General features: G+C 50.9%; 4 protein-coding genes across 8 annotated transcripts in view; all 4 read right to left on the minus strand.

Annotated features, from left to right (window-relative positions):
* Nucleotides 1-9,346, minus strand: part of GCN1 (GCN1 activator of EIF2AK4) — a 57,525-nt gene extending 48,179 nt beyond the window's left edge. For both annotated transcript variants that reach the window (XM_080941077.1, XM_080941076.1), the window contains exons 1-4: nucleotides 9,317-9,346; nucleotides 3,513-3,615; nucleotides 1,099-1,162; nucleotides 446-577 (exon numbers count right to left, since the gene is read on the minus strand). In XM_080941077.1, coding sequence (XP_080797203.1) covers nucleotides 446-577; nucleotides 1,099-1,162; nucleotides 3,513-3,615; nucleotides 9,317-9,334 — 317 coding nt within the window. In that variant the 5' untranslated portion in view covers nucleotides 9,335-9,346. The remainder of the gene's footprint in view (nucleotides 1-445; nucleotides 578-1,098; nucleotides 1,163-3,512; nucleotides 3,616-9,316) is intronic.
* The window catches only part of PLA2G1B (phospholipase A2 group IB), a gene marked incomplete at both ends in the record, with an annotated part of 153,694 nt that overhangs the window by 52,662 nt on the left and 73,469 nt on the right, over nucleotides 1-27,563 (minus strand). The gene's annotated exons all lie outside the window — the stretch shown is intronic.
* On the minus strand, nucleotides 11,057-14,523 carry RPLP0 (ribosomal protein lateral stalk subunit P0). The gene is made up of 6 exons (XM_080941264.1): nucleotides 14,401-14,523; nucleotides 13,311-13,574; nucleotides 13,071-13,217; nucleotides 12,780-12,965; nucleotides 11,944-12,084; nucleotides 11,057-11,404 (listed from the first exon to the last, which is right to left on the minus strand). Exons 1-6 carry the CDS (start codon nucleotides 14,452-14,454, stop codon nucleotides 11,243-11,245), a joined length of 954 nt encoding a protein of 317 aa, XP_080797390.1. The 5' UTR covers nucleotides 14,455-14,523; the 3' UTR covers nucleotides 11,057-11,242.
* Nucleotides 17,725-27,563, minus strand: part of PXN (paxillin) — a 47,130-nt gene continuing 37,291 nt past the window's right edge. The window contains exons 6-15 of one of the 4 annotated variants that reach the window (XM_080940830.1): nucleotides 26,689-26,824; nucleotides 24,572-25,393; nucleotides 23,312-23,578; nucleotides 22,797-23,108; nucleotides 22,150-22,251; nucleotides 21,733-21,903; nucleotides 21,481-21,654; nucleotides 20,791-20,872; nucleotides 20,515-20,663; nucleotides 17,725-19,837 (exon numbers count right to left, since the gene is read on the minus strand). In XM_080940830.1, coding sequence (XP_080796956.1) covers nucleotides 19,571-19,837; nucleotides 20,515-20,663; nucleotides 20,791-20,872; nucleotides 21,481-21,654; nucleotides 21,733-21,903; nucleotides 22,150-22,251; nucleotides 22,797-23,108; nucleotides 23,312-23,578; nucleotides 24,572-25,393; nucleotides 26,689-26,824 — 2,482 coding nt within the window. In that variant the 3' untranslated portion in view covers nucleotides 17,725-19,570. The remainder of the gene's footprint in view (nucleotides 19,838-20,514; nucleotides 20,664-20,790; nucleotides 20,873-21,480; nucleotides 21,655-21,732; nucleotides 21,904-22,149; nucleotides 22,252-22,796; nucleotides 23,109-23,311; nucleotides 23,579-24,571; nucleotides 25,394-26,688; nucleotides 26,825-27,563) is intronic. The other 3 variants (XM_080940831.1, XM_080940832.1, XM_080940833.1) reach the window with 3 other exon arrangements.

A 27,563-nucleotide genomic window follows, 5' to 3' on the forward strand; every position in this document is an offset into this window, starting at 1 on the left:
ACATTTGCAACAATGAAAACAAGATGAGGTTGGACAGACAGCTCAGGGGTTAAGAGCACTGGTTGCTCTTCCAAAGGACATAGGTTCAATTCCCACAGCAACCACACAGCACGTTACAACTGTCTGTTCCAGGGTGTCTGACACTCTCCCCAAAATCTTCAGGTACTAGGCATGCACAGTACACAGACATACATGCAGCCAAAACACTCATTCACATAAAACGTATATAAACAAATAAGTCTGTCCCCACCCAGTGCCTTGGGACCATGGCTCAGCCCTCCTCCTCCAGGTCATCTCCACTAACCTGGTTCCTGTCTCCACACAGAGGCACCCTCTAGGTGCCACTCAGAGTGTAAAGGTCAGAGGGAGCCAGGCGTACTCACGCTGCTCTACACCAGCCTGTGAGGCTGCACTAACCCTGGAGGCACACAGCCCTAGCCCTTACCTGGGCACACACGCTCTGGAGCCGACCCCTGAAGACTGGAGAGAGTGCAGCAGGTTCTTGGCTGTGGCCTCTGGCTGGGCCTCGGCCAGCTGCTGGATGGCTGCCTGCAGGGCTCTGCGAGAGGCTGCGTCCCTAGAGGAGGAAGGAAGCAGGGAGCACATGGTGATCTCAGCAGAGACAGGACTGTTGGAGCCAAGCACTGCTCTTCCTGGGGAGAAACTGATGATCCTACGTTCCAGTGGGTCCTAGGTGATGGAGGTGAATGAGATAAAGCCACCTTACCCCCGAAAAAGCACAAGAACCACAGGATGACAAGGGCAGAATCTATGCTCATGGTATATGCCGTACAACATCAGGGCTTTATAAGCACAACTAATGACTGCACACACATGCTGAGATACTAAATTAGGTAGGTCCCAGGCCTGCATACTAACGACTTCCCATGAGGTATAAAATGCTATCATCCCCATTCTGCAGATGAGGAAACTGAGGCATAGGGAGGCTAAGTAACTTGCCCAGGATCTAGTAAAAAGCATGGTCCTAAGAAGTCTGGCTCTAACAACTGGGGGCTCTACCCACTGACCTATACCATCTCCCTGACACAGTGTCCCTGTATCACATATTCTAAAACCCGGGTCTCTGTTGGGATTCACCTGTATCGATGCAGCGTCAGGCAGAATAGCTTGCAGAGCCCTTTTACTGCTCCCTCTGGCAGATCTGAAAGCAAAGTTTACAGAGACTCAACCACAAGCACAGCGGAGAGCGATGGCTTACGCCAGTCCTGTCAGACAGGATCCTGGCTCCAAACGCCCCAATAAGCCCTGTACCCTTGTAAAATCTCAAGTAAAAAAAAAACCCCAGGATACAGAAAAGATTAGAGTACAGGAGACATTTGCTAAACCAATGAGAAGAAGCACAAGACCTCACTCTCCCCATCTCCCTACAGCGCAGGGTCAGCAGGGCTATGATCGGCTGCTCCGCTCCGTGACCTGGGCATTGGCTTCACACTGCCGTGTAGACTGTGACGCTTGGCAGGTGTCTGCTCACATACAGTCCAATGAGTGGCCTAAAGGCTAGCACGAAGGCCAAATGTAGAGATGCACACCTTTAATCCCAGCAGCGGCCAAGGGCTAGCATCACCTACATAGCAAGTTCTAAGCCAGCCAGAGCTATACAGTGAAAACTGTATCAAAAATAAACAGATAAATATACAGACAGACAGACAGCATAAACCAGATGCGGTGGCACAGGCCTATAGGCCCTCCCGCTACTCAGGAGTCCAAGGTACAGGATCACTTGACCCCAGAAGTTTGCAGCCAGCCTGGGCAACAGAGACCCTGTCTCATAAATTAAAAGATCAAAACAAAACGGGTGGGCAAGGTGGTTTAGTTGGTAAAGGTACATGCTTTATAAGCCTGACATTAATTTGACCCCTGAAGCATAGGTAAAGGTGGGAGGAAAGGACAGGTTCTCTGTCTTTCACATGTACATCCTGACGCATGTACACAAACAGGCATGAACACAAAGTAACAATTAAAAAAGATTACAGTACCATAAGCCAGGCGTGGTGATGCCTGCCTTTAACCCCAGCTCTCGGGAGGCAGAGGCTGGAGAGTCTGCTGGGACAAGCAGTACCCAGACCAGAGCATGCAGACGGCAGAGGCTTGTCTGGGAAAACAGCCTACATGTGAGATGATCAGGACCCTCATCTTTCTCAGCACTTCCCTTTTCAGGAGCTCAGACGATGGGGAGGGAACAGCACTGCAGAGCTCTCAGCACTAAGGAAACCAGCCGTCAGAGCCAGGGACAAGCTGACAGACCAGGAACAATGACAGGAAACACCCGAGCCACAGATGTTCTCACTCACCAACCCTTAGAGCATCACTAGCTCTTGTTCAGCTTGGGCTGGGGCTTAGAGAACAAAAAGCTGCAGATCCCAGGAAGGAGGCTGGGTTTTCACACCAGAGCACTCCACAAGGACAACTTATTCTAAACTATACATCCAGGGTGCCAGAAAAGCAAAACCACCCTCTAAAGTTTCAGAGTGGTTCACAGACTGAGTCAAACTCACTCCATAAACAAGGGATGAGGAATGAAGTACTTGGCAGTCATTCTGCAGGGAAATCCGACCAGTGCGGCTCAGTACATTTGGCACTTGGCATCTTTGCCCAGCAACCTTATCCGACTAGAGCCTTGCTGAGAGTCACCTCCAAGGATGCGTAAGATTACACACTACAGCACCCACACACAGGACGGCTCACGCAGCAACTAACATCCCTTACAGCTTTAACAAGGCTGGCTGTCACCCAGGTGACAGTAGGTTTGAAGAAGCAGGTGGGAATGTGAAGAAAGACTGGTAGGAAAAGCCACATATGGTAGTTCACATCTGTAAGCTCAGCTGGGCCCATCCAGACGGACGGTAGGCAGCAGTGCACACCTACTCCAGGACTAAGTGCTAAGGAAGACGGCCAGCCACTCAAGGCCATTCTAAGGAGCCCTTTCCTCAAACAACCGCTACCCTTCTCCCCACAAAAAGATTTAGTGAAATCCAAACGCCTGTAGTGAATGTTCTCAGGGAGCATTAGAAAACACTGCTCTCTGTCTTAGCAAGACTTGGGGTCCTTACTGGAAACCACCAGCCACCATCTTCTCATGTCCCTGGACATGCAAAGAACAGTGTCTCAAATCACAAAGAAAATCTGTGTGCCGGGTGTGCCGCTCAAAAGACTGACGTAGCTTTCAGAAACATTAGGAATCAACCTCAGGGAAGCTATAAATAACGGCCAGGCAGTGGTGATGCTCACCCTTGATCCCAGCTTTCGGGAGGCAGCGGCAGATCGAGGCCAGCCTGGAGTATAGAGCAAGTTCCAGGACAGCCAGGGCTACAGAGAAACCCTGACTCGAAAACAGAACAAACAAACCTCCCTGTTCTGACCCAAATGTTTCAACCGTTTTGAAGTATATTTTAAGGGGTAGGGGTAGACAGAAGTCAGCTCAGGGAATCAATGAAGTGAGAACACACACTGACTTCTAGACACAGCAGCGCAGGTACGGGGCAGATACACACCTTTCCCGGAAATACATCGTCCCAGTTCACTGAGAATCTCTCTCCGCTCCTTCACACTAGCTGTTGTCACCTTCACAGCAAAGCGCTTCAGTGTCTCGGAAACCTGTGAAGACCAAACCCACAGAAAGTTTCAGCAAACATGAGGGTGTGTGCGTGCACAGAGTGTGCACGGGCAGAACCACCGCATTCCTGACAGCTGGGGCTGCATAATGACATGTCACTGGAAGCTGCCTCTGTGCATTATGGGATTTTAGCAGCATTTCTCAGCTCCACACACTAGTCACAGCCAGTAGCAGCCCATTCTACTCCTGTCCCGGTTATGACAATCAAGTCTCTAGACACTGTACACTCTCCAGGCACAGGGAACAGAAATCGCTCTCAGTTTAGATACACTATTTTAATCCGGTCAAAATACTTTTCTTGAACTTGGGTAAGGCAAGGCAAAATTCAAAAACGTCTAGACATAAAGTATCCTTTCAGAAATATCCCAAATGGGTGATGGGGAGCCATTTTCCTAAAACATGTGAGCACTGGAAGGCTGCCCTGCTCCACTAGGCAGCCCCACTCTTGCCAACAGCACTACCTGGACCAAATACCAAGCCTAGGGACTCAAATGTTAAAGGAGACAATGGACCCACAAGCCAGTCCTCTGACTTCCACACACAATGTGGCATGGGTACACAAGAGCATACTCATGCACACATACACAACCACACAAAACAAATAGCCTTATTTTAAAGGGGGAGGGGCTGGAGATACGGCTTAGGGGTTAGAGCACTTGTTGCTCGAGCAGAACACTGAGGTTCGGTTCTCAGCACCAACATGGCAGCTCACAATCATCTGGAACTCCAGACATTCTTCTGGCTCTGCCCTCTGCAGACACAGAGTGTACAGACACTCACACAAACACATGAAATGAGATTTCTTTTAAGTGAACACAAATGTGGAAGTGATCTGTACTTGGGTACTGGGGGGGTGGATCTGATCAAGACACACTATATACATCATGACATACATTGAAAAAGACAGCACGAACCAGGTGTGGCAGCACACGCCTTTAATCTCTGCAGGAGGCAGAAGAATCTCAGTGAGTTCCAAGGCCTGCCTGGTCACACTCTGGTCACCCAGGGAGAAGGCCATGACACTGGCCATTCTGGCAGAGAAGCATACACCCTAAAGGGGGAAAGACTGAGGCTGGATCCCAGCTCTGCTCTCACTAGCTGTCCACACCATGTCAAACAATACCAGCTCTGATCTCCAGTTTTTCTAACTAAGGCAGTTCACAGCTCTTCCCTCATGGGACTAGTATGGTGATTAATTCACTCTCACTGAAAGCACAAAATTGCCTGCCACTAATAAGCCTGTAGGGGCAACATCAACAGACCCCATCTCCCACTTCCAATAGTCTCTGCCTCAAAGTGGAGCCAATGGCTACAACACCTGTGTTCTCAAAACTAACCCTGAAACCAAACAGATCTACAAAATGGCACCAATATGCCCACAGCCTCCATCATCTGAGTTAGCACAGACGCAGTCTCATCTCAGGCAGTCTGTGAGCACTCAGAAGCCCGGGAAAAGCTGAGCACTAGTCCACGAACTTCCTGTAGCAGGCTGCGGGTCTGCGAGAGAGGGGAAGAGAACAGTTTTCAAGGGTAGTTCATTCACAGGAAGTTTAAATCAGTAACTTGAGTCAAGGACGAAGAACAATGCTTTCCTTTCACATTTCTCTTGGAGATGAGGGAACAACTCGTGGGAGTCCCACAAAGTGGCTCCTGCTTTCTCTTTTATGCTTAAACTCCTGGTCTGATTCTCTCGGCAATGAACACAGTGGTATCCAAACTTACAAACTACTTCTTGCTTTTTTTTGGGGGGGGGGGATATATATGGTTTGTTTCGTTTTGGTTTTTTGTTTGGTTTCGGTTTGATTTGGTTTTCTTGAGACAAGGTGTCTCTACATAGCCCTGGCTGTTCTGGAACTCAGTATACAGATCAAGCTGGCCTTGAACTCAGACTTTCCTGCATCCCTAGTGCTGGGGGTAAAGGAATGTGCCCCCACGCCTGGCTGGCTTTGGTTACTTTAAGTGTCCTTTGCTTTCACCTCCGGAGCCTAGGCAGCACTTCAGTGGTCACTCCACTCCAAGCACGGAGGTGCTTACGCAGGGACTCTGGATCTGTTTCACCGCCCCTGACCCCACCAAACTCTCCATCCCATCAACTGCAGGTTTATAACGAGTCAGTGGGGTGGTTAGTGCAGGAACTGTACGTGAACAGAACCAACCTCCATTTAATGAACCCTGTTCCTTACTCTACCCAACAGATGTTTCCCTGGAGTTAGTAATTGCCCTTCTCACGATCATGTTTGCTGTATTTTTTCCTAATCTTATTAATTATTCAACTCAAACTCTCAATTGTAGGCCTTCATTCCAGAAAATTCTGCCCTGCATCCGGAAGCAGTCTCCTGCATTTTCTGTCCTTCCCCAGTTTGGCAGGTGATGCCTTGGGAGGAAGCGTAAAGTAACTGTCACAAGTGTCCCAGTGTCTGTGGAAAGGTTCTAGCCTCATAGTCAAGTTTGTCACGACCTAGAACTCTGTTGAAATCACTGTCTGTCAGAATACTGAAGTGACTGTATCTCTCCACTGGATGCTAACCTTTAGCTAGGGTTGTAAAGACCAAAGCCATCCTAACTTACTTTGTTCAGACATGGTTGGTCGCACTGTATACCTAAGCAGGCCTCCACCTCTAACCCTCCTGTGTTGGATTCTAGGGAATGCCTGGGTTCTGCTTTGACCTTTTGGAAGGGACACCAGGTTTTCTATCTAGAAGCTTCTAGGTCTTTAAATTTCATGGTCATATGCTTTGGTGTAGGTCTATTTTATCCATGGTGCAGAGGACTCTGGTCTAGAAACATCTCCATCAGTTGGGGGAAAGCTGAGCCCATTAACTCTACCTTTCAAAGATTCTGCAATGTATTTCAGGATAGTTCCTGAGTTTCCCAGCTCATGGATCAGGACTCATTTCCTTCAGTGTTCAAAAGTCTGTATCTCACAGGGCAATGGTGGTGCACACCTTCGGAGGCAGAAGCAGATCTCTGTGAGTGTGAGGCCAGCCCGGTCTACAGAGTCCATTAAAGCCAGGGTTACATGGAGAAACCCTGCCTCAAAAACCAACCAACCAAACTGTATCTCTTCTCACTTTCTGGCTTCCAAACTTGGCTACTATTGCTGTGTTCTTCATCTCCCCTCCCTCCCCATCCACTGTTGGGTTGGCTTCTGCTGTGCTGGAGATCAAACACAAGGCCTCATACCAGTCAGGCACAGTCTATCACTGAGCCTTGCCCTCTGCCCTAAAATATCTTGTAGGAAGGATGCTAGGGATAGCACCTAGAGTCTTGTGGATGCTGGCCAAGTGCTCTACCACTGAGCCACCCACAGCCTAGAGAGTGTGTGCATATGTATGTGTGTACCGTGAGCCTGTTCAGATGCTCATTTGCCATGGTGTGTGTGTGTGTGTGTGTGTGTGTGTGTGTGTGTGTGTGTGTGTGGCGTGTGTGTGCAGGTCAGAGGACAACTTTCAGAAGTCAGTTCTCTCCTCCCACCAAGGGATACAGAGGCCAAACTCAGGTCATTGTGCTTGCACATCACCAAGCACTTTTACCCAATGGGCCATCTTGCTGGCCCTGTATTATAATGTTTTTTTTTTTAACTTTATTTTAAAAAACAAAGATAAATGTACAGATCTTTAAGCATTTTTGCATAAAAGTATACAAACACATTTTTTATAAGGTTGTAATTAAGTATTTGTGAGTATAATGTTTTAAATCCTTTACCAACCTTAATGAGGTTTGAGGAAATAGGAAAAATAGATGTGTATATACTACTCTCTGCCTTCCAATATAGTAACATTAAACTCTTTTATTTTTCTCTTTTGAGAAAAGGTCTTCTCACAGTGTAGCCCTGGATGGCCTAGAACTTACAGAGATCCTCCTGCCTCCACCTTCCAAGTGATGGGACTTTAAAACAATAGAAAAAGGCATGTGAAAAGCATGTGCTCTACACGGGGCGATAACAGCATTAAATTCACAGCGACAGTTCTCTCACAAACATCCAGGGAGTTTTCATATCTGAAAACAAAATCAAGGATCCTCTTTTTTCATAATCAGAAGTCGTGAAGCCAGGAGTCGCTTGTAATCTATCCCTTCCACAGCGAGCATGAGGCCCTGGGCTGGATCCCCAACATCGCAAAGGAAAAGATGAAAAGTTACCCACTGAAGGCCTTGTCACAACAAAACTGAGGAAGAATATACTAAGAGCCTTCACTGGATGATGGCAAGAATTTGTGGGTGTCACTGTAGATACCACTGCCCAAGGAAGAGGATTTTCAGAAATGGCAGGCTAATACGTCAGCCACTCCTTATGCAGTTGCTGTGAAAAATTGAGGGGCAAGTCACTTGACGAATTGAATTTTTTATTTCATTTAATTCTGACAACTTAAGTCAGCCTTATGGCTAATTTGATAACACACTTCAGGGTAACTGACTGAATAACACAACTCTAGAGAGAAGACTCTTAGTGAGTGAGTGTCGGTGTTAAATGCTTAGAAATGCTGAGTAACTTCCATTCTTAGATTCACTACAATGCAGCTCCAAACAAATTACCAAACCTTTGTACAGGAGACCCTTGAAAAATACCTTTTCAATGTTCAGGTTTAAAGTCCCCTCTTTGGTTGCCTTGAAGATCAAACATAAAAATCAATTAATCTCATCCCAGAGACCCAAACTGTCTTTTAAATATGTTCTCCTACCAAGCAAGGTAACCCCCACATTAGGGAGGCACAGGCAAGATGGCTACAAGTTCAAAGCCAACTTACTGTACATTTTTTTAATTTATTTTTTTGTTTGTTTGTTTGTTTTTCAAGACAGGGTTTGTGTAGCCATTGCTGTCTGGAACTCACAGAGATCTATCTGCCTCTGCCTTCCAAGTGCTGAGATTAAAGGAGTGTACCACCACTGCCTGGCTCTGATCTACATTTTTGAAAAAGGAGGGTGAGGTGGGGACATGGAGAAAAAAAATTGTTTCTTCTTTATAGTCTTTTCACCCTTCCACGGCGCTACAAAAGAGGCTGAGATGAAGAAGGTGTATTCTCAACCCCTGAACTGCAATGTATCCACAGGTGTTAACACACAAAGATGTCAAGACTCTAGGTGGAATTCTGGAATCTCATCCGGGACCCAGTAACACCCGACACACCACATGGGACCTTACTACTTTGTCTCACGAAATCTTCCCAGCAGCCCTATGAAATATTATTTCAACACCGTTCTATATTAAAAACAAAAAACAAACAAACAAACAAAAAAAAACAACTGAGACTTGAAGGGGTGATGTCATTTATCTAATGCCTTAGCGAAACCAACGAGCAGAGAGACTCAACCCCGAACCCGTATGGACATAAAGGCTACACTCCACCCGCGGGCAGAGTGGGGGGCCTCTGCATCGCCTCGCGGGCTCCGGAGAACCGTGGCAGATCCCGAGTGGAAGCTCTGCAACCGCCGAGACGGGTACACACCCCAGCAGGGCGCCGGCTGCCTAGAAGCCAAGCCGATGGCAAGATCCTCGAGCCCAGGGTCGCTCTGCCCGTCCAGGCCGGTCCGAGCCTCGAGCCGTGAGGAGCCCGCCCCCCGCCGCCTCCTTCTGCGCCCTCCGCGGCGGTCGGCACCGCAGCCTCCGACCGCGCAATCCCGCCCCCGCCACCCGCGTTCCGGCCCCGCCGCCCGCCGCGTTGGCCCCGCAGCCGCCCGCCTCACCTGCGTGTCCGCCGCCATCCTGCAGGCGCCCGCTCCGGAACCGCTTCCGGAGTGCTTCCGGGTCACAGCGGGGCCCACGCGGCAAGGCGAGGCCTGGCGCCCCCGGGTGGGAGGGCGGCCGCAGGTCGCGCGCTGCAGTCCCCGGACCCAGGCTCTCCATAGCTCGGCATCCTTGGCGATCGGACAGTTCCTCCTAGTGCTTTGGCGGAGCCACTGAATGCTTTTTCCTAGACCCAAAACCTAGACTCAGGCCCAGGAGGCTGCTGTCCAGAGAAGACTTGGCGGTTAGGTGATGAGACACAGGAGGGATGCAGGGATGTCCCCAGAATTGCTGAGCGGGCTTGCTGGGAGCCTCAGCTGCAGTGGCTTTGGAGAGTGATTTAATTTCTACTAGGACTCTAGAGTATTCTTTGAGAATACCCTCAGCAGTGGCTTTCAAACTTTTTTTTTTTTTAATGTATCTTCAGACACACCAGAAGGGGGCATCAGATCCCATTCCAGATGGTTGTGAGCCACCATGTGATTGCTGGGATTTGAACTCAGGACCTCTGGAAGAGCAGTCGGTGCTCTTAACCACTGAGCCATCTCTCCAGCCCCGGCTTTCAAACTTTTGACAGAATTAATCTATAGTAAATGACCCACACAATGTTCATGGTAGCAACAGGGTGTTGCATTAAGAGCTCCAGTTTTTAAAATCCTGAGCTTCTCAGAGTCTTGACACTATATGAACCAACATCAAATTGTTGGTCGAGGTTACAATTCCAGAGTAACTTCTTGACTACAATTACAATGACTGAAAATACATTTTAGGAAGCCTTAAAAACGACCAACCTTTTTTTTTTTTAATATAAGTACACTGTAGCTGTCTTCAGATACACCATCACAGGGCATCAAATCAGATCTCATTACAGATGAACCATGTGGTTGCTGGGATTTGAACTCAGGAGCTCTGGAAGAGCAGTCAGTACCACTGAGTCATCTCTTCAGCCCACCACTAACCTTAAACATTCTAGTGGGAATTTGCAGTTTCCCAACAAGAACATGAAGCAACCATATATGCACACCTTAGTGACTAGTTATCAACTGTACCTGTGTTCAAAAACAGCCTTATACCGTTGTTGTATTCCCTTAACCAACCTAGAAAAAGTCCTCAGTATTCAACTGCACATCTTATACAGACACAAGTATTATCTTCATTACTAAACATACAGCAGTGACTTCCTGTCTTCACTATGCAATTCTCAAAAGACCATCCCCAGAGAATTTAAAAGTTCAAACCATTGTTGTGCCGAACTAAACAATTGTGTTATTGAGAGTACTTTATTACTTCCTAATATTTTTATTTTTCACACCAGCTATAAGGCATTTGAGTCCAATCACCCTGAGCTGAATGTCCCTGTGCTACAAGCAATATTGTCCCAGACTGAGATTTCAGATCTTAAAACAGCCTTAGTCAACAGGGTTCTGGACCTAGCTTGGAGCAGTAAGGGAACTTAATACAAACACTGGCTTAGTGCAGAAAGCAGGCCTAGATATCAGAGTTAAACTGTACAGAGTTGGTATAACTTAGGTATAGACCTTAACTGGTGATCTCGGGACATATACAAAATGCCCCCCATGAACAAGAACTACGGTAAAGAAATACACACCAGGCTTAGGGACATACACCTGTAATTCCCAATCCTAAGGAAGGGAAAATCTGTCCCAGGCCAGCAAAGTCAAGAGATCCTGTCTCAAAAATCCCCCAAAAACCACCAGGAGCTTTATTTTAGAAACAAAGATGCCAACACACAGTATTTCCTAAATAGTAATGTTTTTGCTTTTTAATCCTGCATAAGTGAATAAATCCAGCCAGCTTTAAGAGAAGTAAGCCTTTATTTCCATCTTTCTCAATTTAAGCAGGCTGACTTGGTTTCATTGAAGAGATTAGTCGAAGAGACCAAATCCCATATCACCATCTGATTCCTCCGACTCTTCCTTTGCTTCAGCCTTGGCTGGGGCTGCAGCAGCTGCAGGAGCAGCAGTGGTGGCAGCAGCCGCAGGTGCAGCAACTGCAAATGCAGATGGATCAGCCAGGAAGGCCTTGACCTTGAGGGAGAAAAGACAAAGTGATTATCTTGTTCTACCACCTACACCCTTCCTGCGAAGGACTGTCCTGCTGCCTACTTTCCAATGTGAAGTCAGAACTGACTACAGTTGGGTGACTCTGTGGGTCTGTCACCTTTCAGTGAGCATGTACACCCTTGTCACTGAAGTATGCATTTCTCCCATTTTTAATTAAAGGGCAGGTTCAAACTAAAGCAGTCCTGATGGGATTATAGGCCTGAACTTCCACACCCAGCTCTCAAAAGTAGACTCCTTCCCCCAAACAGTATACTGGGCATGAATTAATAATGGCTGTTGGTAGAAGGCTTGCCTAGGGGAAACCCCAACACTGGAGATAAACCCCAAACTGGTGGTGCATATACTTATAATCTAAACACTTGATTCAAGCCTTTAAGATCAGCTTAAGTGAAATAAAACCCTGCCTTGTTTCACTGTGTGAAATACAGTATGAATTCGCTAACTCAGCAGACTGCCATTTGCCAACCTCTTAGTCCTCTGGGGTCCTGAAAGGACAGCTTTACCTTTTCAGCAAGTGGGAAGGTGTACTCAGTCTCCACAGACAAAGCCAGGACCCGCTTGTACCCATTGATGATGGAGTGAGGCACTGAGGCAACAGTCGGGTAGCCAATCTGCAGACAGACGCTGGCCACATTGCGGACACCCTGAACAGGAGACAAGAATGACATTTGAGTTCACCTGGGCAGGGCTGAGAGCCATCAGCTTGTGTTCACACTTGCTCCAGACCTGGGTGCTCAGCATACCTTACAGTGACTTCTGAGAATATAAGCTTTAATGTAATTACCAAGCACTAGCAGATAAGATATTAATCTATTTCCAGATGTGATTTGCCAGTAACAAATATAGATATTTCCAATTTTGAAATATGACCAGGGGCAAGCATGGTAGGAGTTGGAGTACAATTATTGATATAAAACTCAGGAGCATTACTAAAAACTAAAACACTAAGTCCATAGTTATTCACTCATGGAAAAAATTTTCTTATAAGTTGTAATGGTAATTATCTAGCAAAAGATCCTGGGGTGGCGACATTGTATTCATTTCTCCTAGGACTCACTAACCAAAACCTCACCTGCCAGCAGTTTTATTGGTTTTGTTTGAGACTTTGTGTTTCTCTTAAGTGGACCTGATTGTCCTCCAACTCCTAGAACTCACTATATATGCCAGGATGGGATGGCCTCAAACTCACAAGTCCAGGCCACCACAGCCAGTGTCTGACTATTAACAACCCTTAGATTCCCAGCACAAGCAATCTAGACTTTATAGTCACTTCCTTCTTTATAGATGAGAAAATAAGACATTGAAGATGCTCAGCACGAATCCGTAGCCTGGAACATACCTCCAGGAAACGAGAGTGCAGGGTCTGCTCGGTGATGTCCAGCACTTCAGGGTTGTAAATGCTGCCATTGTCAAACACCTGCTGGATGATCAGCCCAAAGGAGAAGGGGGAGATGTTCAGCATGTTCAGCAGTGTGGCTTCACTGGCTCCTACCTTGTCTCCAGTTTTGATCAGCTGCACATCACTCTAAGAAAGAGAACAGCAGGCAGTTACCATCTACAGGCAGAAGGCCCAATCCAAAGGACCAGCCCTGTGCAATACTGAGTTACACTGCAGGCCATGTCTACTCACCAGAATTTCAATGGTACCTCTGGAGATTTTAGTGGTGATACCTAGAGCTTGGAAGAAAGAGGTCTTCTCAGGCCCCAGACCAGTGTTCTGAGCAGGCACAGTGACCTCACATGGGGCGATGGCACCAGCTCGAGCAGCAGCAGGCACCTAAACAGAATAATGGTATTCAACTGTGAAACATCTCTCCTCTGGTAACCCTGAGAATGGCTGAATTCTCATTCAGTCCTTCCATCCCCCTACCTTGTTGGCCAGAAGCATGTCCCTAATCTCAGTGAGGTCCTCCTTGGTGAACACAAAGCCCACGTTCCCCCGGATGTGAGGCAGCAGTTTCTCCAGAGCTGGGTTGTTCTCCAGGTGCCCCCTAATGGCCTTGCGCATCATGGTGTTCTTGCCCATCAGCACCACAGCCTTCCCTCGGAGGGACATGCGGATCTGCTGCATCTGCTTGGAACCCACGTTGTCTGCTCCCACAATGAAGCATTTTGGGTAATCATCCAAAAGTTGCTATAAAGAAAGCCAGGAAGAAATCAAGTTGAGAAGGAAACAAAACCCAGCCAAAGCCTGCAACCAACCACTAGCTGCCCACTGCTTCTCCTTCATGCTTCCAAGGCTAAGCTGTGACATTTCTCACTAAGAGCCAGGCACCTAACGTCTGCCTTGCCCCATCCAACTCACTTGCTGGTTGTGAATAGCAAACAATTCCTGTCATAGCCAAAAGTTAACTTTTAGTTGGGTGTGGTGGCACATACCTGTGATGTCAGAGGAGGCTTACTTGCAAATTCCAGGCCAGCCTGAACTATGGAGAAGCCCTGCCTCAAGTAAAACCATACTTAGCCTTACTTTTTAAAGGGATACCTGGCTAACTAAAATGACCCTGATCAGGGAAAAAGACTTAAGGCCCAGAAAACAATTAGAGATGTTGGGAAACTTAGGTTGTGAATTAGAAAAGGTACAACAGTACCCAAAGATCTTTGTGTCTGAAACTCATTAGGATAAACTAAAACAGGCTCATGCCTACAAAGTCTGGTAGTCCTGGTTAAAAACTGCCTCAAAGACCTTTTGTAATTAAGTCACTGGACACCAGCCTGACTGGCAAGGATGAGGTGAGCAACAAGGTGCCTACTTAAGATGAATCACTCCAGTCTCAGCCCTCGGCACAGACGGGAAGGATTCTACGAGATGAGTCTCTGGGTGAGTGGGCTAGTTCTGCAACAGGAGGACCCGAGATGGAACTTCCCCAGAATGCCTAATTCTGTTAAAGAACGTGGCAAATGGCTGCCCCCGTAACACGGGGCGGAAGCGGCGCGTCGGCGGCCCGCTCCGCACTTACGATGATCTTAAGGAAGTAGTTGGACTTCCAGGTCGCCCTGTCTTCCCTGGGCATCACGGCGGTGCGTCAGGGATTGCCACGCGGGGTTTAAAGACGATGTCACTGGGGAGAGAAGGGCGGCGTAAGCCCGGTAACCCGGACACCAGCCCCGGTCCGAGGCCTAGGCCAAGCCGGCCACGCGGGAGCTGGAGCCAGGGCTGCGACCGGCGACAGCGCGGGCCGGTGGACGGGAGAGGCCGCAAGCGGGACTGGCAGCCTGTCCCGGAGCCTCCCCGAGCCCATCGCTCCCGACCCCAGCGTCCCCATGCGCCTGTCGCCCACCCACAAACACACACACACACACACACACACACACACACACAAGAGCCGAACCTCCAACGAGGACGCCTGGCGAGAGAAGGGCCGCGCGTCCGCGCCTGCCTTTTATAGGAGACCCGTGAGGCCTCGTAAACCTAGGACGACGTCCATACCTATTGGCTGGCGCCATCAACCGTCCCGCCTCATTGAGTTATCCTACGCAGCCATTGGCTGATGCGGCTGTCACTCCAGCAAGTAGGTAAGTAACGACGGCATCCTGTTGCATGAGGAGCCCTCCTAGAGCTGCTGCCCTCTGCTGGGTTGGAGCCGCCCAGCACCGAATCAGTACAGCAAACCACGTAGCAAAACCAACTCCTGAGAAATCCTAGCAGGTGCTCTGGTCTCATCACGTTTTTTCCTTTCAAAATCTACATCCTCGCCTGCACAAAACGCACCGAAGGTTCCGATTTTCTCTGAGGAAAAGCCTAAAACGTAAACTATTTTCAAGGTCCTACCGTTTCCAAACCCGTTGCAGTCTGGTTTCTTGCTTTCCTACTGATGTGTCTGTCTCTAACCTTATCCCTTTGCTCTCTCGCCCTCCAAGAGTATGCCTTTATTGTAGGGCTTTTTTTTTTTTTTTTTTCAGTCCTGCTGTAAATGCTACTCAAGGAGATGTATGTGCCCTGGCTGTCGAATTCGAATTTAAAGGGCAGGGGCAAAACCAAACCTACCCTCCTTTCCCTCCCTCTCCTGCCTTCTCCTGTAGCACAAACACCATCTAACTCTCTGTATAACTCACATTATGTTTGTCAGCCTCTCCCTACAAAAACGGAAGCTCCGTAAGGGCAGAGGTTTTGTTCTGTGCCTGCCAGACAGTGGGCGTGTATGTATTTGTTGAGTGGGCAAACGCAGGGTATGCGGCCAGATGACCCAGATTTATAACTTTGTTCTGCCTCTTGCTGTGTTGTCTTAAGAAGTACTTCCACTTTATTGACCATCTGCTTTCTCTTCCTGGGATACAGGAGAAAATCGATATGTATTAGCTTCTTGTATTATACATACACACACACACACACACACACACACACATATATATATATATATATTCATTCAACATTTATTTGGATAATTGTTTTACTTTGAGACAGTCTCACTCTCTAGCGTACCCCAACCTTGCACTCCTGCCCCCGGTAACTGCCCCAATCACAGTAAGCCGAGACATACTCTCTAATGTCCTCTCTGATACCCACACAGCCTCACACTTGTGGCAGGCACACCGGGTCCTACTCCAGCAGGTTCTGCCCAGATAGGGGTTGGGAGCGAACGTGTCTGTGAAACTACTGGGCCTTTTACTCGGGTTTGGGAACAGTGTGAAAAGGTGTCCTCCTACTCAAGAAAGCAGCAAACTGGCTAGACTGGATATCAGAACCCTGAGCGCCACCCTTGCTAGCCGAGGGGAAGAGAGCATTCTGACAGGTGGAAAGAGGCTGTTGTCACAGTTTGTTGGTCACCAGTAGCCTGGACAAACTCAACAGATTCTCACTTGCTCCAGTAGAGACAGGAAGAAAAACTGTCCTAGTCTTAGGACCCAGAAATCTGACTTTTTAAAAAAGGCTTTATGTTATTTATTTGCTTGTGTGTGAGTCTGAGCAAATGTATGCCACACGTGTGAGGCTGGGGGATGTCAGAGGAGTGGACACCTCTGGAGTTACGTGTGTTTGGTGCTATCCATCACTGTAACTGAACTCTGGGCCTCTGAAAGAGCAGTACTTGTTCTTGCTGAGCTGTCTTTCCAGACCCATGAATAAATAAGTATCTCTGTATAAATAAATGTGTATATACGGGGGAAGATATTGAACCTAGGGCCTCGTTCACGCTAGACAAGCAGCCCATTGTTTTAAAGCTTCCGAGTGCCTTTGAAGACCAGCCCAGCTTGAGAGCTGCTGGAACCAGTGACTGATGACCTCGCTCCCCAGTGACAAGGATTCTGCACGGTCAGCACTGTGCTAAGCACTAGGGCATGTTTCCGACGTCTCTGTCTCCCTCAGCCCCAAGGTTACAATACTTTATCCGCGAGAAAGCTCCCAGAGAGGTTAAATCATGACTTCAGAAGGATCTAGAAACAGGTTCAGAGACCCACACACAAAACACATAGGCCTCACTGCGCCACACAGTCAAAGCCAAACCCTATGTCTATCTCTAAGTGCACACATATGGTTATGGTACATTTCCAAAGACATCCTGGCTCTGACAGTATCAAGAGCATCGCTAATTGTAGTATACCAATATAACTTCATGCCGTGAAGCCATTAGACATGGTGCAAATCTATATCCAGTGGCATGGGGAGGTATCCACAAAGCATTACCGAGGAAGCCAATCACTCATTTCGATAGGGATGAGACATGAGGGTTGGGAAAAAGAACCCAAGTCATTATCGCTGAGTGGGTGTCAAAGGTCATGGTCACTTCCAAGCTCACGGTAACAGAGCACTATCCAGAATGCCATTTATCATGCTGCCTGGAAACCTGCTTAAGGACAGAGAGACTGAAGCTGCAGCGAGGGCACAATGAAACCATCCATCCAATTCTGGGGCCCAGGATCTGACGAGAAAGCGTGTATATACGGGCCTGACCACAAGGGGGCACTAGAGACTGACCAGCAGCAGGAAATCTCTGAAATTCCATAGGGGGTTAGACCAAGGTGTTCTTTGGAACTTGTAATTCCCATTCTGTTCTTTCTCCATGATCACTGAGTGAAAGGTCACCCAACAGGCCCACAGGGTCCACATAATAGTCCTAGAGCAGGACCTGCCCCGTGTGCCCAGTCAGTACTTCCTAGGCTGGCCAGTAAAGCTCAGGAGGACCCACAGCCACAGTCAAGCTCCCAGGATCCCGTTCTCTGGCTTTCTGGGACTCCAGGAAGAGAAGATCAGTTGTCTTCTCTGTGTGACTCTTCTGAGTCTAGAGAGAATGTGGTTTCTCTGTTGTGGCAATAGACCAATCTCCCAAGAAATAACACCAGATCGGTGAAAATCATGGCAAACTTTATTGGCATAAATCACAGGAGTTGAAATGGAAAAGCCAGGTTAGACGTTTATAAGGGAAAAAAAAATCAAATGATCACATATGCATTGACCCAGAGAATGGCCCTCCAGACACCCTAGTCTCTTCTTGGAGGGGCCTGGAGCAGGTCACTGTAAACAGAGCAGTAAGGCCTGTGGGTGGAAGTGCCGGTGTCCACTACACGGTGCAGAGGTGACCGTGACCTGGGCTGCTGCTGGCCCAGCCCTGACCGAGGATCCCATCACACTGGGTCTCTACTAGGAAGCTGATGTAATGTGCAGGCCCCTGGCCTATGGAACCTTCGGGGTACCTTTCCAGGAGCTTTTGTTCCAGCTTTTTCCAAGCTGGCTGCTCCCGTCTCATCCTTTGGAATGGGAGCTCCGGGACTTCCTGTTTCTTTAACAGGATCTTGTCCCTCTGCCCCAAATCCTACCAGGGTCCCTTGTACCAACCTGGAGCATTCTTCTCAGACATTCCCCCTCCCACAAACATGGATCCCACCTGTGAAAGAGAACCACCTTTGCCCCAGTCACCAGGAAGTTTGAGGGAGAGATGCACCCAGTAGAATCGAGACCAGAGACCCTTTATGATCTTCCTGGACAAAATCAGACACCAGCTTTCCTGAGAAGGCAGAAGAGCAAGCCCCAGAGAAGCAGTGAGGCAGCTGAGAAAGTTCAGTGGGTTCTCCTTGTTGCCAAAAAGCTCACAGAGAACAGAGGCTGGCTCCTGATGGCTTACTTAGGCAGGAAGCAGGCCGCAAATATGTCTTTCCCCTTTGCCCCCCTTGGGAACAGGACGCATGAGGTTCAAAATTCCAGGTCCAAAGGCTGGAACATTCTTGGCCCAGTTCTTAGCGAAGAGCCTGTTGGCCTGGGCAGTAAGGGAAGGCTTTGAAAATACAGCAGTTTAAAAACAGTCCCGGGAGCTGTGAGGTTACAGAAGTCATTACAGAGCTGCTCCCAACTCGTTGTGCTAAAAAATAAAATAAGATACAAATTGTTTCCCCATCCCAAGCCCTCAGTACAAAGCAAAGTCCATACAGAAACCAAGGCCACTGGCTGAGCCGGGCGCAGTGGGCAGACAAGAGTACAAAAGGGGGCGTCCCTAAATCCCTCCAAAGTCATCTTGTAGAGATACATAAAAGCAACTTGAGCAATACGAAGTTGGACCTCGGTGTGGAGACCTATCCAAGTTGGTACAATGATGAGGGGAGGGTGAGTGACACTCCTACCTCACGCCGTCCCCAGAGATGAAGCATGTGTCTATATAAAACATTATTGCTGGAGAAGCCTTTCTCAGAGACCCAGGGCGGGTATAAATGGGGCAGTCACCCAGACTCTGAGAGACTGGGTGGTGGCACCCAAAGTGCCTTTGGTGGCCTGTGGGTGAGTTTATGCTGGCATTGTCTAGAGGGGCCCAGTGTCTCCAATACACTAGGGTAATGAGGTTTGAAGACGGATAAAAAGAGCCCCTAGCTGACCCTCTCTGCCCTCCCAGTGACTGCACTGCTAAAAGGTGACTGTGAATGGCTCCAGTGTGGGTGCTGGCTCTTGGGGACATACATGGAACAACTGGGTGGCAGCTTCCACCTCTGTACAAGATGAAGGACATGGAGCCCAGGAGAGCCACTGAGGGGGAGGAGGCCCCTTTGGCTCTGGTAGGGATGAGAAACAGGCAGGACTGACACAGGGTCCTGCCCTACACCTGCTGAGGACGAGGTTCCAGTTTCTGTTGGATTGGCCCCATCACCCCTGGGTCACAGTAGCAGTGGGTGGCACTGGCTGGGGCAGGGCGGGTGACAGGAGTGGGCCTAACAGAAGAGCTTCAGGAAGCAGCTCTGGCAGTAGGGCTTGTCATTCTGCTCCTTGAAGGTGCCCTTGTTGAGCTGCTTGAGGCAGAAGGCGCACACAAAATGCTCAGGGTGGAACTTCTTGGCCATGGCGGTGATGCAGCGGCCGGTAATGGGCTTCTGGCAGCCAGAGCACAGCGAGCCGCGCCGCTCATGGTAGTGCACCTCACAGTACGGCTGCCCGTCGTGCTCAAAGAAGCTTCCATTGACAAAAGGCGTGAAGCACTCCTGCCAGGCAGAAGAGGAGAGAGGCTCAGGATCCGTCCTGGGCGATGCTCAAAGGACTGTCACCCCTGGAATGACCTCTCTTTGCTCCCCCCTTTTCTATGAGCTAGGCTAAACCCTTAACTTTCCCTGCGGGGAGAAGTATATAAGGGATGTGAGCCAGCCACGCTCACTGCTAAGTGGGCGGCCCACAGAGATGTGGGTTCTGGATTTATGGAGGTGGCCATAAAGTTGTTGCCAGAAACAGACACAATTTTGAATAGGATGGGGAGGCGAGACCTGAGCTTAAATTTCACATTCTGGCTCCCGATTTGCAGATTAGGGTGCACATGCAGGCACGAAAGGCTCAGGCCTACAGCAAGTGTTCCGCTTGACTCGTCCAGCTCTTGCAGGGGGCCTGTTACCCCACAGATCATCTTAGCAGCACTGTCCACTCCTGTGGAGCCTTAGGATTTCTTACACGTCATTTGATTGTCACATGCTCTGTCCAGTGTGACCAGTCCTGAGGCCTATATACTGAAGGGCAAAACACCTCTACTGGCTCCTTATCTCAACCCCAGCTGAGGACCTCTGGGACTTGAAGAAGCATACGTTCACACACCGCAGCCCTGCTTGCTCTCTGAGACCCCTCTCCCACTGCCTGCTCCCGGGCCTGCTGGCTGAATGGAGGCGCCCCTTACCCTGCATACAAAGCACTCAGGGTGCCAGAGGGTGTTGAGGGCTGAAATGTAGTTTTCCAGGATGGCGCGTGCGCAGCCGCCACACTTGGGTGCAAACATGTCAAAGTAATCTTTCCGACAGTAGGCTTTGCCGTCCTTCTCATGGAACCCTGATAATCGGAATGGGGTGCTGGTCAGAGGCAGACAGGGAGCCACCCCGAAGCCACTGGCAGCAAGGTCACCCCACCTCCTTCTGAAACATCCCAGAGCATGACAGGCCTTCCAGCCTGGCCATACCTTCTGGACCAAAGAAGGCTCCACACTGGGCACAGAAGAAGTGTTCCGGGTGCCACGTGCGGTCCAGCGCCGTCACCACTTTCTGTGAAAACAGAAAAAAGGAGCATGGGCAAGGCTCTCCTTCCCACCTCACCCCTGCTCACAGCCGAGGGAGGAGCAGAGCACACCCAAAGGCTCTCTCCTGACTGCAAACACTAAGTATTCAGAGCTGCTGAAGGATACAGCTGACTGGCACACACGCACACGCATACACACACACACACACACACACACACACACAAACGCATGCACGCACCTCTCTATTCAAACTTCCAGCTCAAACTCACGGGCTCACCCGTCTTATTGTGACTCCTACATTGTAAGTAAAGGACCAGACCCCGGAAGACTCCCTACACCACAGACTGTGGGACATGAGACACCTGGCACCTAGTCCATTGTCCATCAAGGCTCCTAATGCCTGGGCCTCCACACCAGGACTCCAGGATGGGAGGTGGAGCCACTTAACATGCATGTGGGCTGCCGTGAGTCACCAGGTCAGACTCTCAGCCCTACCCTACCATTTCCTGCCTGTGTAAGCCTTGGGATTGGCACTCCTCAGAAAGAGGACTGAGGGCCACAGACGATGACGGGAGCAGGCAGGGCAGAGCAGGAACAGAGGGGCAGCCCACCGCCCGCCGCGCATGCGCTCACATCCAGGATGGGCCCGTTACAGTAGTAGCAGCGTGGGGAGAAGAGGCTGTGGTAGTCCTTTTCACAGTAGGGCTGTCCGTCCCGCTCGAAGAAGTTCCGGGATCCAATCTCTTCCTGGCAGTGGGTGCATACAAAGTGTTCGGGGTGCCACGTCTTTCCCATGGCGGTCACAACCTGACAAGACAGACACAAAGTCATTCGGGGTGAGGTCAGGAGCCAAGGTTCCAGTGCATATCCCCGTCCCCTTCTTACCTGCCCCGCGATGGGCTTCTTGCAGGCTCCGCAGACCCCTTTGGCAACGGTGGCGACCCCTAGCTTGTTCAGGTCAGACTGCAGACTCCCCAACATGCTGTCAAGCTGGCTCCCAGGCTTGGAGAGCCCTCCAGGAGGTGAGTTGCTCCCAGTTTTCCCCTGGGCCATGAACTGTAGACACAGAAAGCCAGTCAGATCTCCAGGGCCTGGTGTGGGCAACTCACAGCCTAACACCCATGCGGCTTTCTATTCTGAACAGACAGGCTGACTGAGGCAGAAGGCGCACTGTCGTCTGGGGGTGGGGGTGACATCAGCAGGCAGTCCGAAGGTCGAGGAGGGCTTCCAGCACCCAGCTGGATGACCAAGCCCAGGGACAACATGCCAAGCAAGAACTCAGCCCCCAGCCCAAGCACTGACCCCTCCCTCGTCCTGCCCTTCGGGGCTGCTCTGCCTGCTGCTGGGGGGCCAGCCGGCTGCCCATGGCCGTTCTCCATCCGCTCTCTGTTCCAGGCCCTGCATCTTAGGTGGGAAAGAGAGGAGGAGAAGACATATTTAAAAACTAAGATTGAAAGGCCTTGTCACTGGATTATTTCATAGAATTAGAGGATTTCTCCCTCTTGGCAATAGCAAAGGAAAGAGGAGGGTGGGTTGAGGAGAGAGAGAGAGGGGAAAAAAATGAATGTATCTAGAAAAAAAGAACCTGAGAGAGGGGCCTAGGAGAAGGGGAGGAGAAGGGGTGAGCCACACTGGTGAACACTGAGGTCTTGACGGCCCAGGCCAACAAGGGCAGATGACTCATAGCTTCCAGTGTAGGGATGACCTCCTCAGCTGAGGAAGTCCAAGGGAATGGGCCAGGGGTGGTTTACTAAGGTGGTGCCTAGATAACAGGCTCGGGAGAACCCAGGGTCAGGCTCTAAGGAAGGACCCCAGTTACTGTCAGGGCTGAGGATGCAGGACGGAGCCCTCAGCCCCATGTGAGTGCATGCTGATGTGGCATCCTCACAGTTGGGGGGTGGCTCAGGATGCGACAGGGCATAGGAAGGGGAAGATGCTGGGAGGCCTGCCTGTATCGGGTGGAAGAGTGGGTCCTCATTGGTCTGGCAGCCCACAGACCTCACGGTGTGGGAAACAGAAGAGAGACCGGGAGGGCCATGCCCACCCTCCTCCTGGGGCTGTCCCCCTGCAGTCTGGACCCCAGAAGAAGCAGAAGAGCCAGCCAAGAGCCCTGGACAGGAGGGAGTGGGCAGGCTGGGCTGGAGAGGAGAGCTGCTGGCCGAAGAGTCAGGGTGATCCTGGAGCAAAGGGGCAGGAGGAGAAGGAGCCACAACAGAGATGGTTCTTCTCAGGGGGACTGGGGAGTCAGGAGGGTAGACAACCTGGGAAGGAGAGAGGGAAAGAGACAGGAAAGTACGGGTTCAGCAGCCAGTAGAGGGTGGAGGGGGGGATGTGGTCACCTTCTGATAAGGCCAGAAAATGCAGAAACCACCCCACCACCCCAAAATCTTTCTCAGCCGGCACTAGGACAGAGGGACCCTCCAGACCCCCACTTCCAGGGCTCTGGCCCATATCGGCTGGCTACCTTCTCTACCAGCTGCCCCCCGGCCCGCCTCCCTCGTGGCTGGACGGTGATAACAACGCCTTCAGTCAGCCAGTCCTGGGCAGAGGCCCCTGCCTCCTCCTCTGCCACCAGCTGGATGCCCAGCCGGCCCTGCAGCTCTGCAATGAGCCGCTCCTGGGATGGGTTCCTGCTCAGGGTGGCAGGGTCCAGCCTGCGGCGAGGGGAGGGTTCCCGAGACATGGGATGTACGTGGCCTGTCTCCCGGCTCCTCCTGATCACAGAGCGGATCTGGGGGAGGAGGACAAAGCCATCACCATCCTGTTCCAGGTAACTTAGAGAGAAAAGCTGCTCAGTCCATACTAGGGGTCACGCGAGGTCAAAGCAGAACAACAAAGGCAAGCCGAAGTAGGGAGCAGGAAGCAGACAGGACTGAAGAGGGTCCTATGGCCACTGCTCTCTCCCAAGTCAGCCTCTAACCATGCACAAATGCTTGTAGGACCAGCTGCTCTCTCCTCAGCAGGAGCCAGCAGGATTCTCCTGCCTCACACTTGGGGTCACACAGTAATTATCTGACGTACCTACCCCTCCCTCGCTTCTCCCCTCACAACTGCAGTAGAAAGATGGAGGCTTCTCTTTTCTTTACACCTTCTAGCCAGTGTCTGTGTGTAGTTCATGTATTAAAGCTTACTAATTGTAGTGTTGGAGGGAACGGTTTGGGAAGAAGGCATAAAGTTAGATTCCTACAGAAACACAGAGGAGTCAGGCATGGTGGCACTCAGCTATCATCCCAGCACTGAGGAAGGTAAGGCAGGACAAACAGCCAGGGACAGAAGGAAGGAAAACCATGGACTGAGTTTTATCCACTTTCCAGGATTTACCTCAGCTAACCCTCTAATGATCTTGGTAAGTGAGCTATTAGTGCTCCCATTTTAAAGAAGGGAAAGTCGAGCTTCTAGATGCTTCCCCAAGTTCACATAGGTAGCGAGTGTGGCCAGTGTGGTGTGCAGATCTATGTGGTCCCCAAATCCATGTGTCCAACCATTCTATACATCCAAATGCCAGGGCAGTCCTCTAGAGGACGTCTTAGGAGCAGGAGACAGAGCATCACTAGGCACAAGGCCAGCACACAGGATCACTGTCAAACACATCTTCAGGGCCATCACCCCTTGGCAGTTTCTGCCCAGGCAGACATTCGTAAGAGAAGCATGCAGTTAGCAAGGAGTGGCCCACACTCAAACCCTGCCAGAGCCATGCCTAGTGACTGCACAAGCTGGTGCCTGCCTGGCCAGAGGCGGAAATCCTCTCCGAGGTACAGGGTGTCCCCATGGCCGTGGCATGAGAAAGCTCTGGCTGCTCCTTCCTGGCCTCCAAAGTGGCTTCGGTGGTACCTTCTGGGTTCCCAGGGTTCTCCAGTGCCTCAGTGGGTCCCCCAAGGCTTCCCTTCTGGGGAATCTTCCCACCTAGCTGCTCCTTGTCCCCTGGGGCAGGACAAGTGCTTCCCAGGCCCCCTAGTTCTGACTGTGCCCTCTCCCACAGGTCACATTCCTTAGTGAGAGTCCAGGTGTCAGGAAGGACAGCTTGCCTATCCACTGCCACAGCGGGAGGCTCAATCCCTTCCTGAAAGCTGGATGTCACCTCATGGGGAATCTCAGGCCTGAATGCTGCCAAAGCCTGTGGCCATCTCCAAATGGGAGCCTCAGTCTCCTCTGAACACACATGGTTGGCCAGTGGCCCCTGGGATCCTGTGCTCCCAGCAGGATGTGGAGTGTGGTACGGGGGAGTCCTAAAGGGCAGACCCACGGAGTCTGTCAGGCTAGGCCTAACTTGAGCCTGGCTCTTCACACCACACGACCGCCGAGAACCCCCCACAGAAGGATGACTTGTGTTTTCAGTGTCTGATGTCTCCTCAAAACTACCCAAACCAAGCCATCTGGGAGCCACAGAAGGTAAAAGGCCCTGACTATTTCCTTCTGTGTGGAGGACCACTGGGGTGTGTTCTCCAGGGGAGGCTTTAGTGGGGGGAGGAGGAAGGGTGAGGGACTGAGACTGAGTCAAGCCGGGCAGCAGCCCCTGGGAGCTCAGCAGCACAGCAGAAGTGCTCGTCTGGAGGAGAAAGACAAAGGGAGAGAGAGAAACAGGGAGGGCTGAGCAGGGGGCAGGTGTGGCCTAGTGCTCTGAGAACCACCATCTACACCGGTGGGATACTAAGTAAGGCACAGGGACTCTGGAAAGGCTCCAACCCCAGAAATGCTTGTCTGCGCTGGTCTGGGTCTCCTTTGCACCTTAGGAGACCCAGGCACCAGAAAGTAGCCACTGGGCCATGCTCACAGTCACCCAGACTAAGCATGTAGGGGATTTACAGAGAGCTGCAAACCCAGCTCCACACACTACCCACCTGCTGGCCCTCCCAGCCCACTCCTGCCTTCCTATGCCAGAAAGGCCTTTCCCTAGTGCTCAGCAAGAAGCAGTGCGGCTTTCCCTTGAGTGGCACCGGGCTACAGGGTCTAAGGGCACAACCGCTACTTCCTGGGATAGGCACCAGCACAGCCAGTGTGGATCCTGACTTGCTCTCCACTGCTCAGAACCACGGCAACAAGTCTGACAAGTCGAGACTGCGCCAGCACCCAGTCTCCCAGCTCTGAGCTCCAAGCATGCGGCCGGCGGAAGAGAGGCACCTCTCTATGCCAAGAACGGACAGGCTGCCTGGCTCCGTTCTCATATCCCCTGAGCTGCACCCCAAAGGTCGACACACATGGAGCTGAATCAGCAACTCCTGAGAGCTCTGTCAGTATTAATCCCTATCAAGGCACTACATCCTCTAAATAAAATGCCGTGGCCTGGAGGGCCTGGAGGGCCTGGAGGGCCTGGAGGGGAAGATGGGATGCTGCTGCCGATGGGCTGAGGACCTGGCAGGTTGAGTTTCCCACAGACAGGGTACTGGGGACTCAGGCCCCAGAACAGTGGAGGGTGGAAGGAAGCTGGCTGCAGAGGCTTGTAAGTCCCATCCCCACAGACGGAAAGAATGAGGGTGTTCTGAGGACAGCTAGCGTGGGAGATACAGCCCTGGGGCAAATGACCTCTCAGGCATGGGATCCTGATCCCACGGGGCCCAGCAGGACACACCCTCCTCCAGCAAGAGCAGCTATCAACACAGGGCTCTTTGTCCCTGTGTTCAGGCCTCCTGATCCCCCTGACCTGGGTGGCTGGGAACACCAGGAGAGGGAGGAATGTCCCAGCTAAAAGAGTCTCTGGTTTCTCTGCCTTTGCTGGCTGCTAAGAAGCTCAGTCTCAAGTGCTGCCTGGCCTCTCCCCCCGCAGGGCGCAGTGGAGCCACAGGCCAGCTACTCACTGAGGTCGGGTAATGGGTGGGGGCACAGAAGACAGGGATCACAGGGCACCTTGAAATCTGACAGTGAAGCCATGAGCTCGTCCAGCTCCCTGGTGGCTGAGGAGGCTGAGATTCGGGTCTGCTGCTGGCTGGAGGTGACTCGCTGCGGACTGCTCATCTCTCCCTGGTTCACAGTGATGGCCGGGCTGCAAGGCGGGCACTGTGTCAGTGGGGAGCCCAGGGGCCAGACTCAGGCTCCACAGGGGATCAGGTCTCCAGCACCCAGTATCTTAGGGACCCCCATCCCTGGTAGAGTGCAACTCTGTCTGACACTGTGCTGAGGGGAGGGGGCTCAAACAGTCCCCTGATAGGACGACACCGTGCCAGGGCAGAGGCAAGCTCACCTGCACAGGGAGCACCACTAGATCCCTTCTACACTACTGTACACAGATTATTATACCTGATGGCATCGATAAGCTGCCATGGAGACAGGCAGGTGTGGTGCTCATCCCTGTAAACCCAGCATGCAAGGGGCTTCACTACATAGTGAGTTCCAGAACAGTCTGGGCTGTGGAGTGCGACCCCACCTCAGAATGAACAAGCAAGACCCAACACTACCAGGCGTGTCCCAGGAGCGCCGGGGCAATGAGCCAGGCCTCCGCAGACACTGCACTCCTCGGTCTCACTCGATTTACCCATGTCGTCTCATCCCGTTATCTCTGCCTGCTTAACCTACTTTACAGTTTGCTTCTTGTTTCTAAGACAAGGTCTCGTGCAGTTCAGACCGTCCTGGAATTCACTAGGTAGCCCAGACTGGCCTTGAGCGTGAGATTCCCCCAAGCCTGGACCTCACACACGCCAGGATTGTGGCTGTGTATCACTGTGCCTCACTCTGGCTTCCAACTCATGGAGGGAAAGACAGACTTGAGTGCTGGATAGAGTGAC

Source organism: Micromys minutus (assembly GCF_963924665.1).
Source record: "Micromys minutus genome assembly, chromosome: 29".
NCBI classification, from domain to species: Eukaryota; Metazoa; Chordata; class Mammalia; order Rodentia; family Muridae; genus Micromys; species Micromys minutus.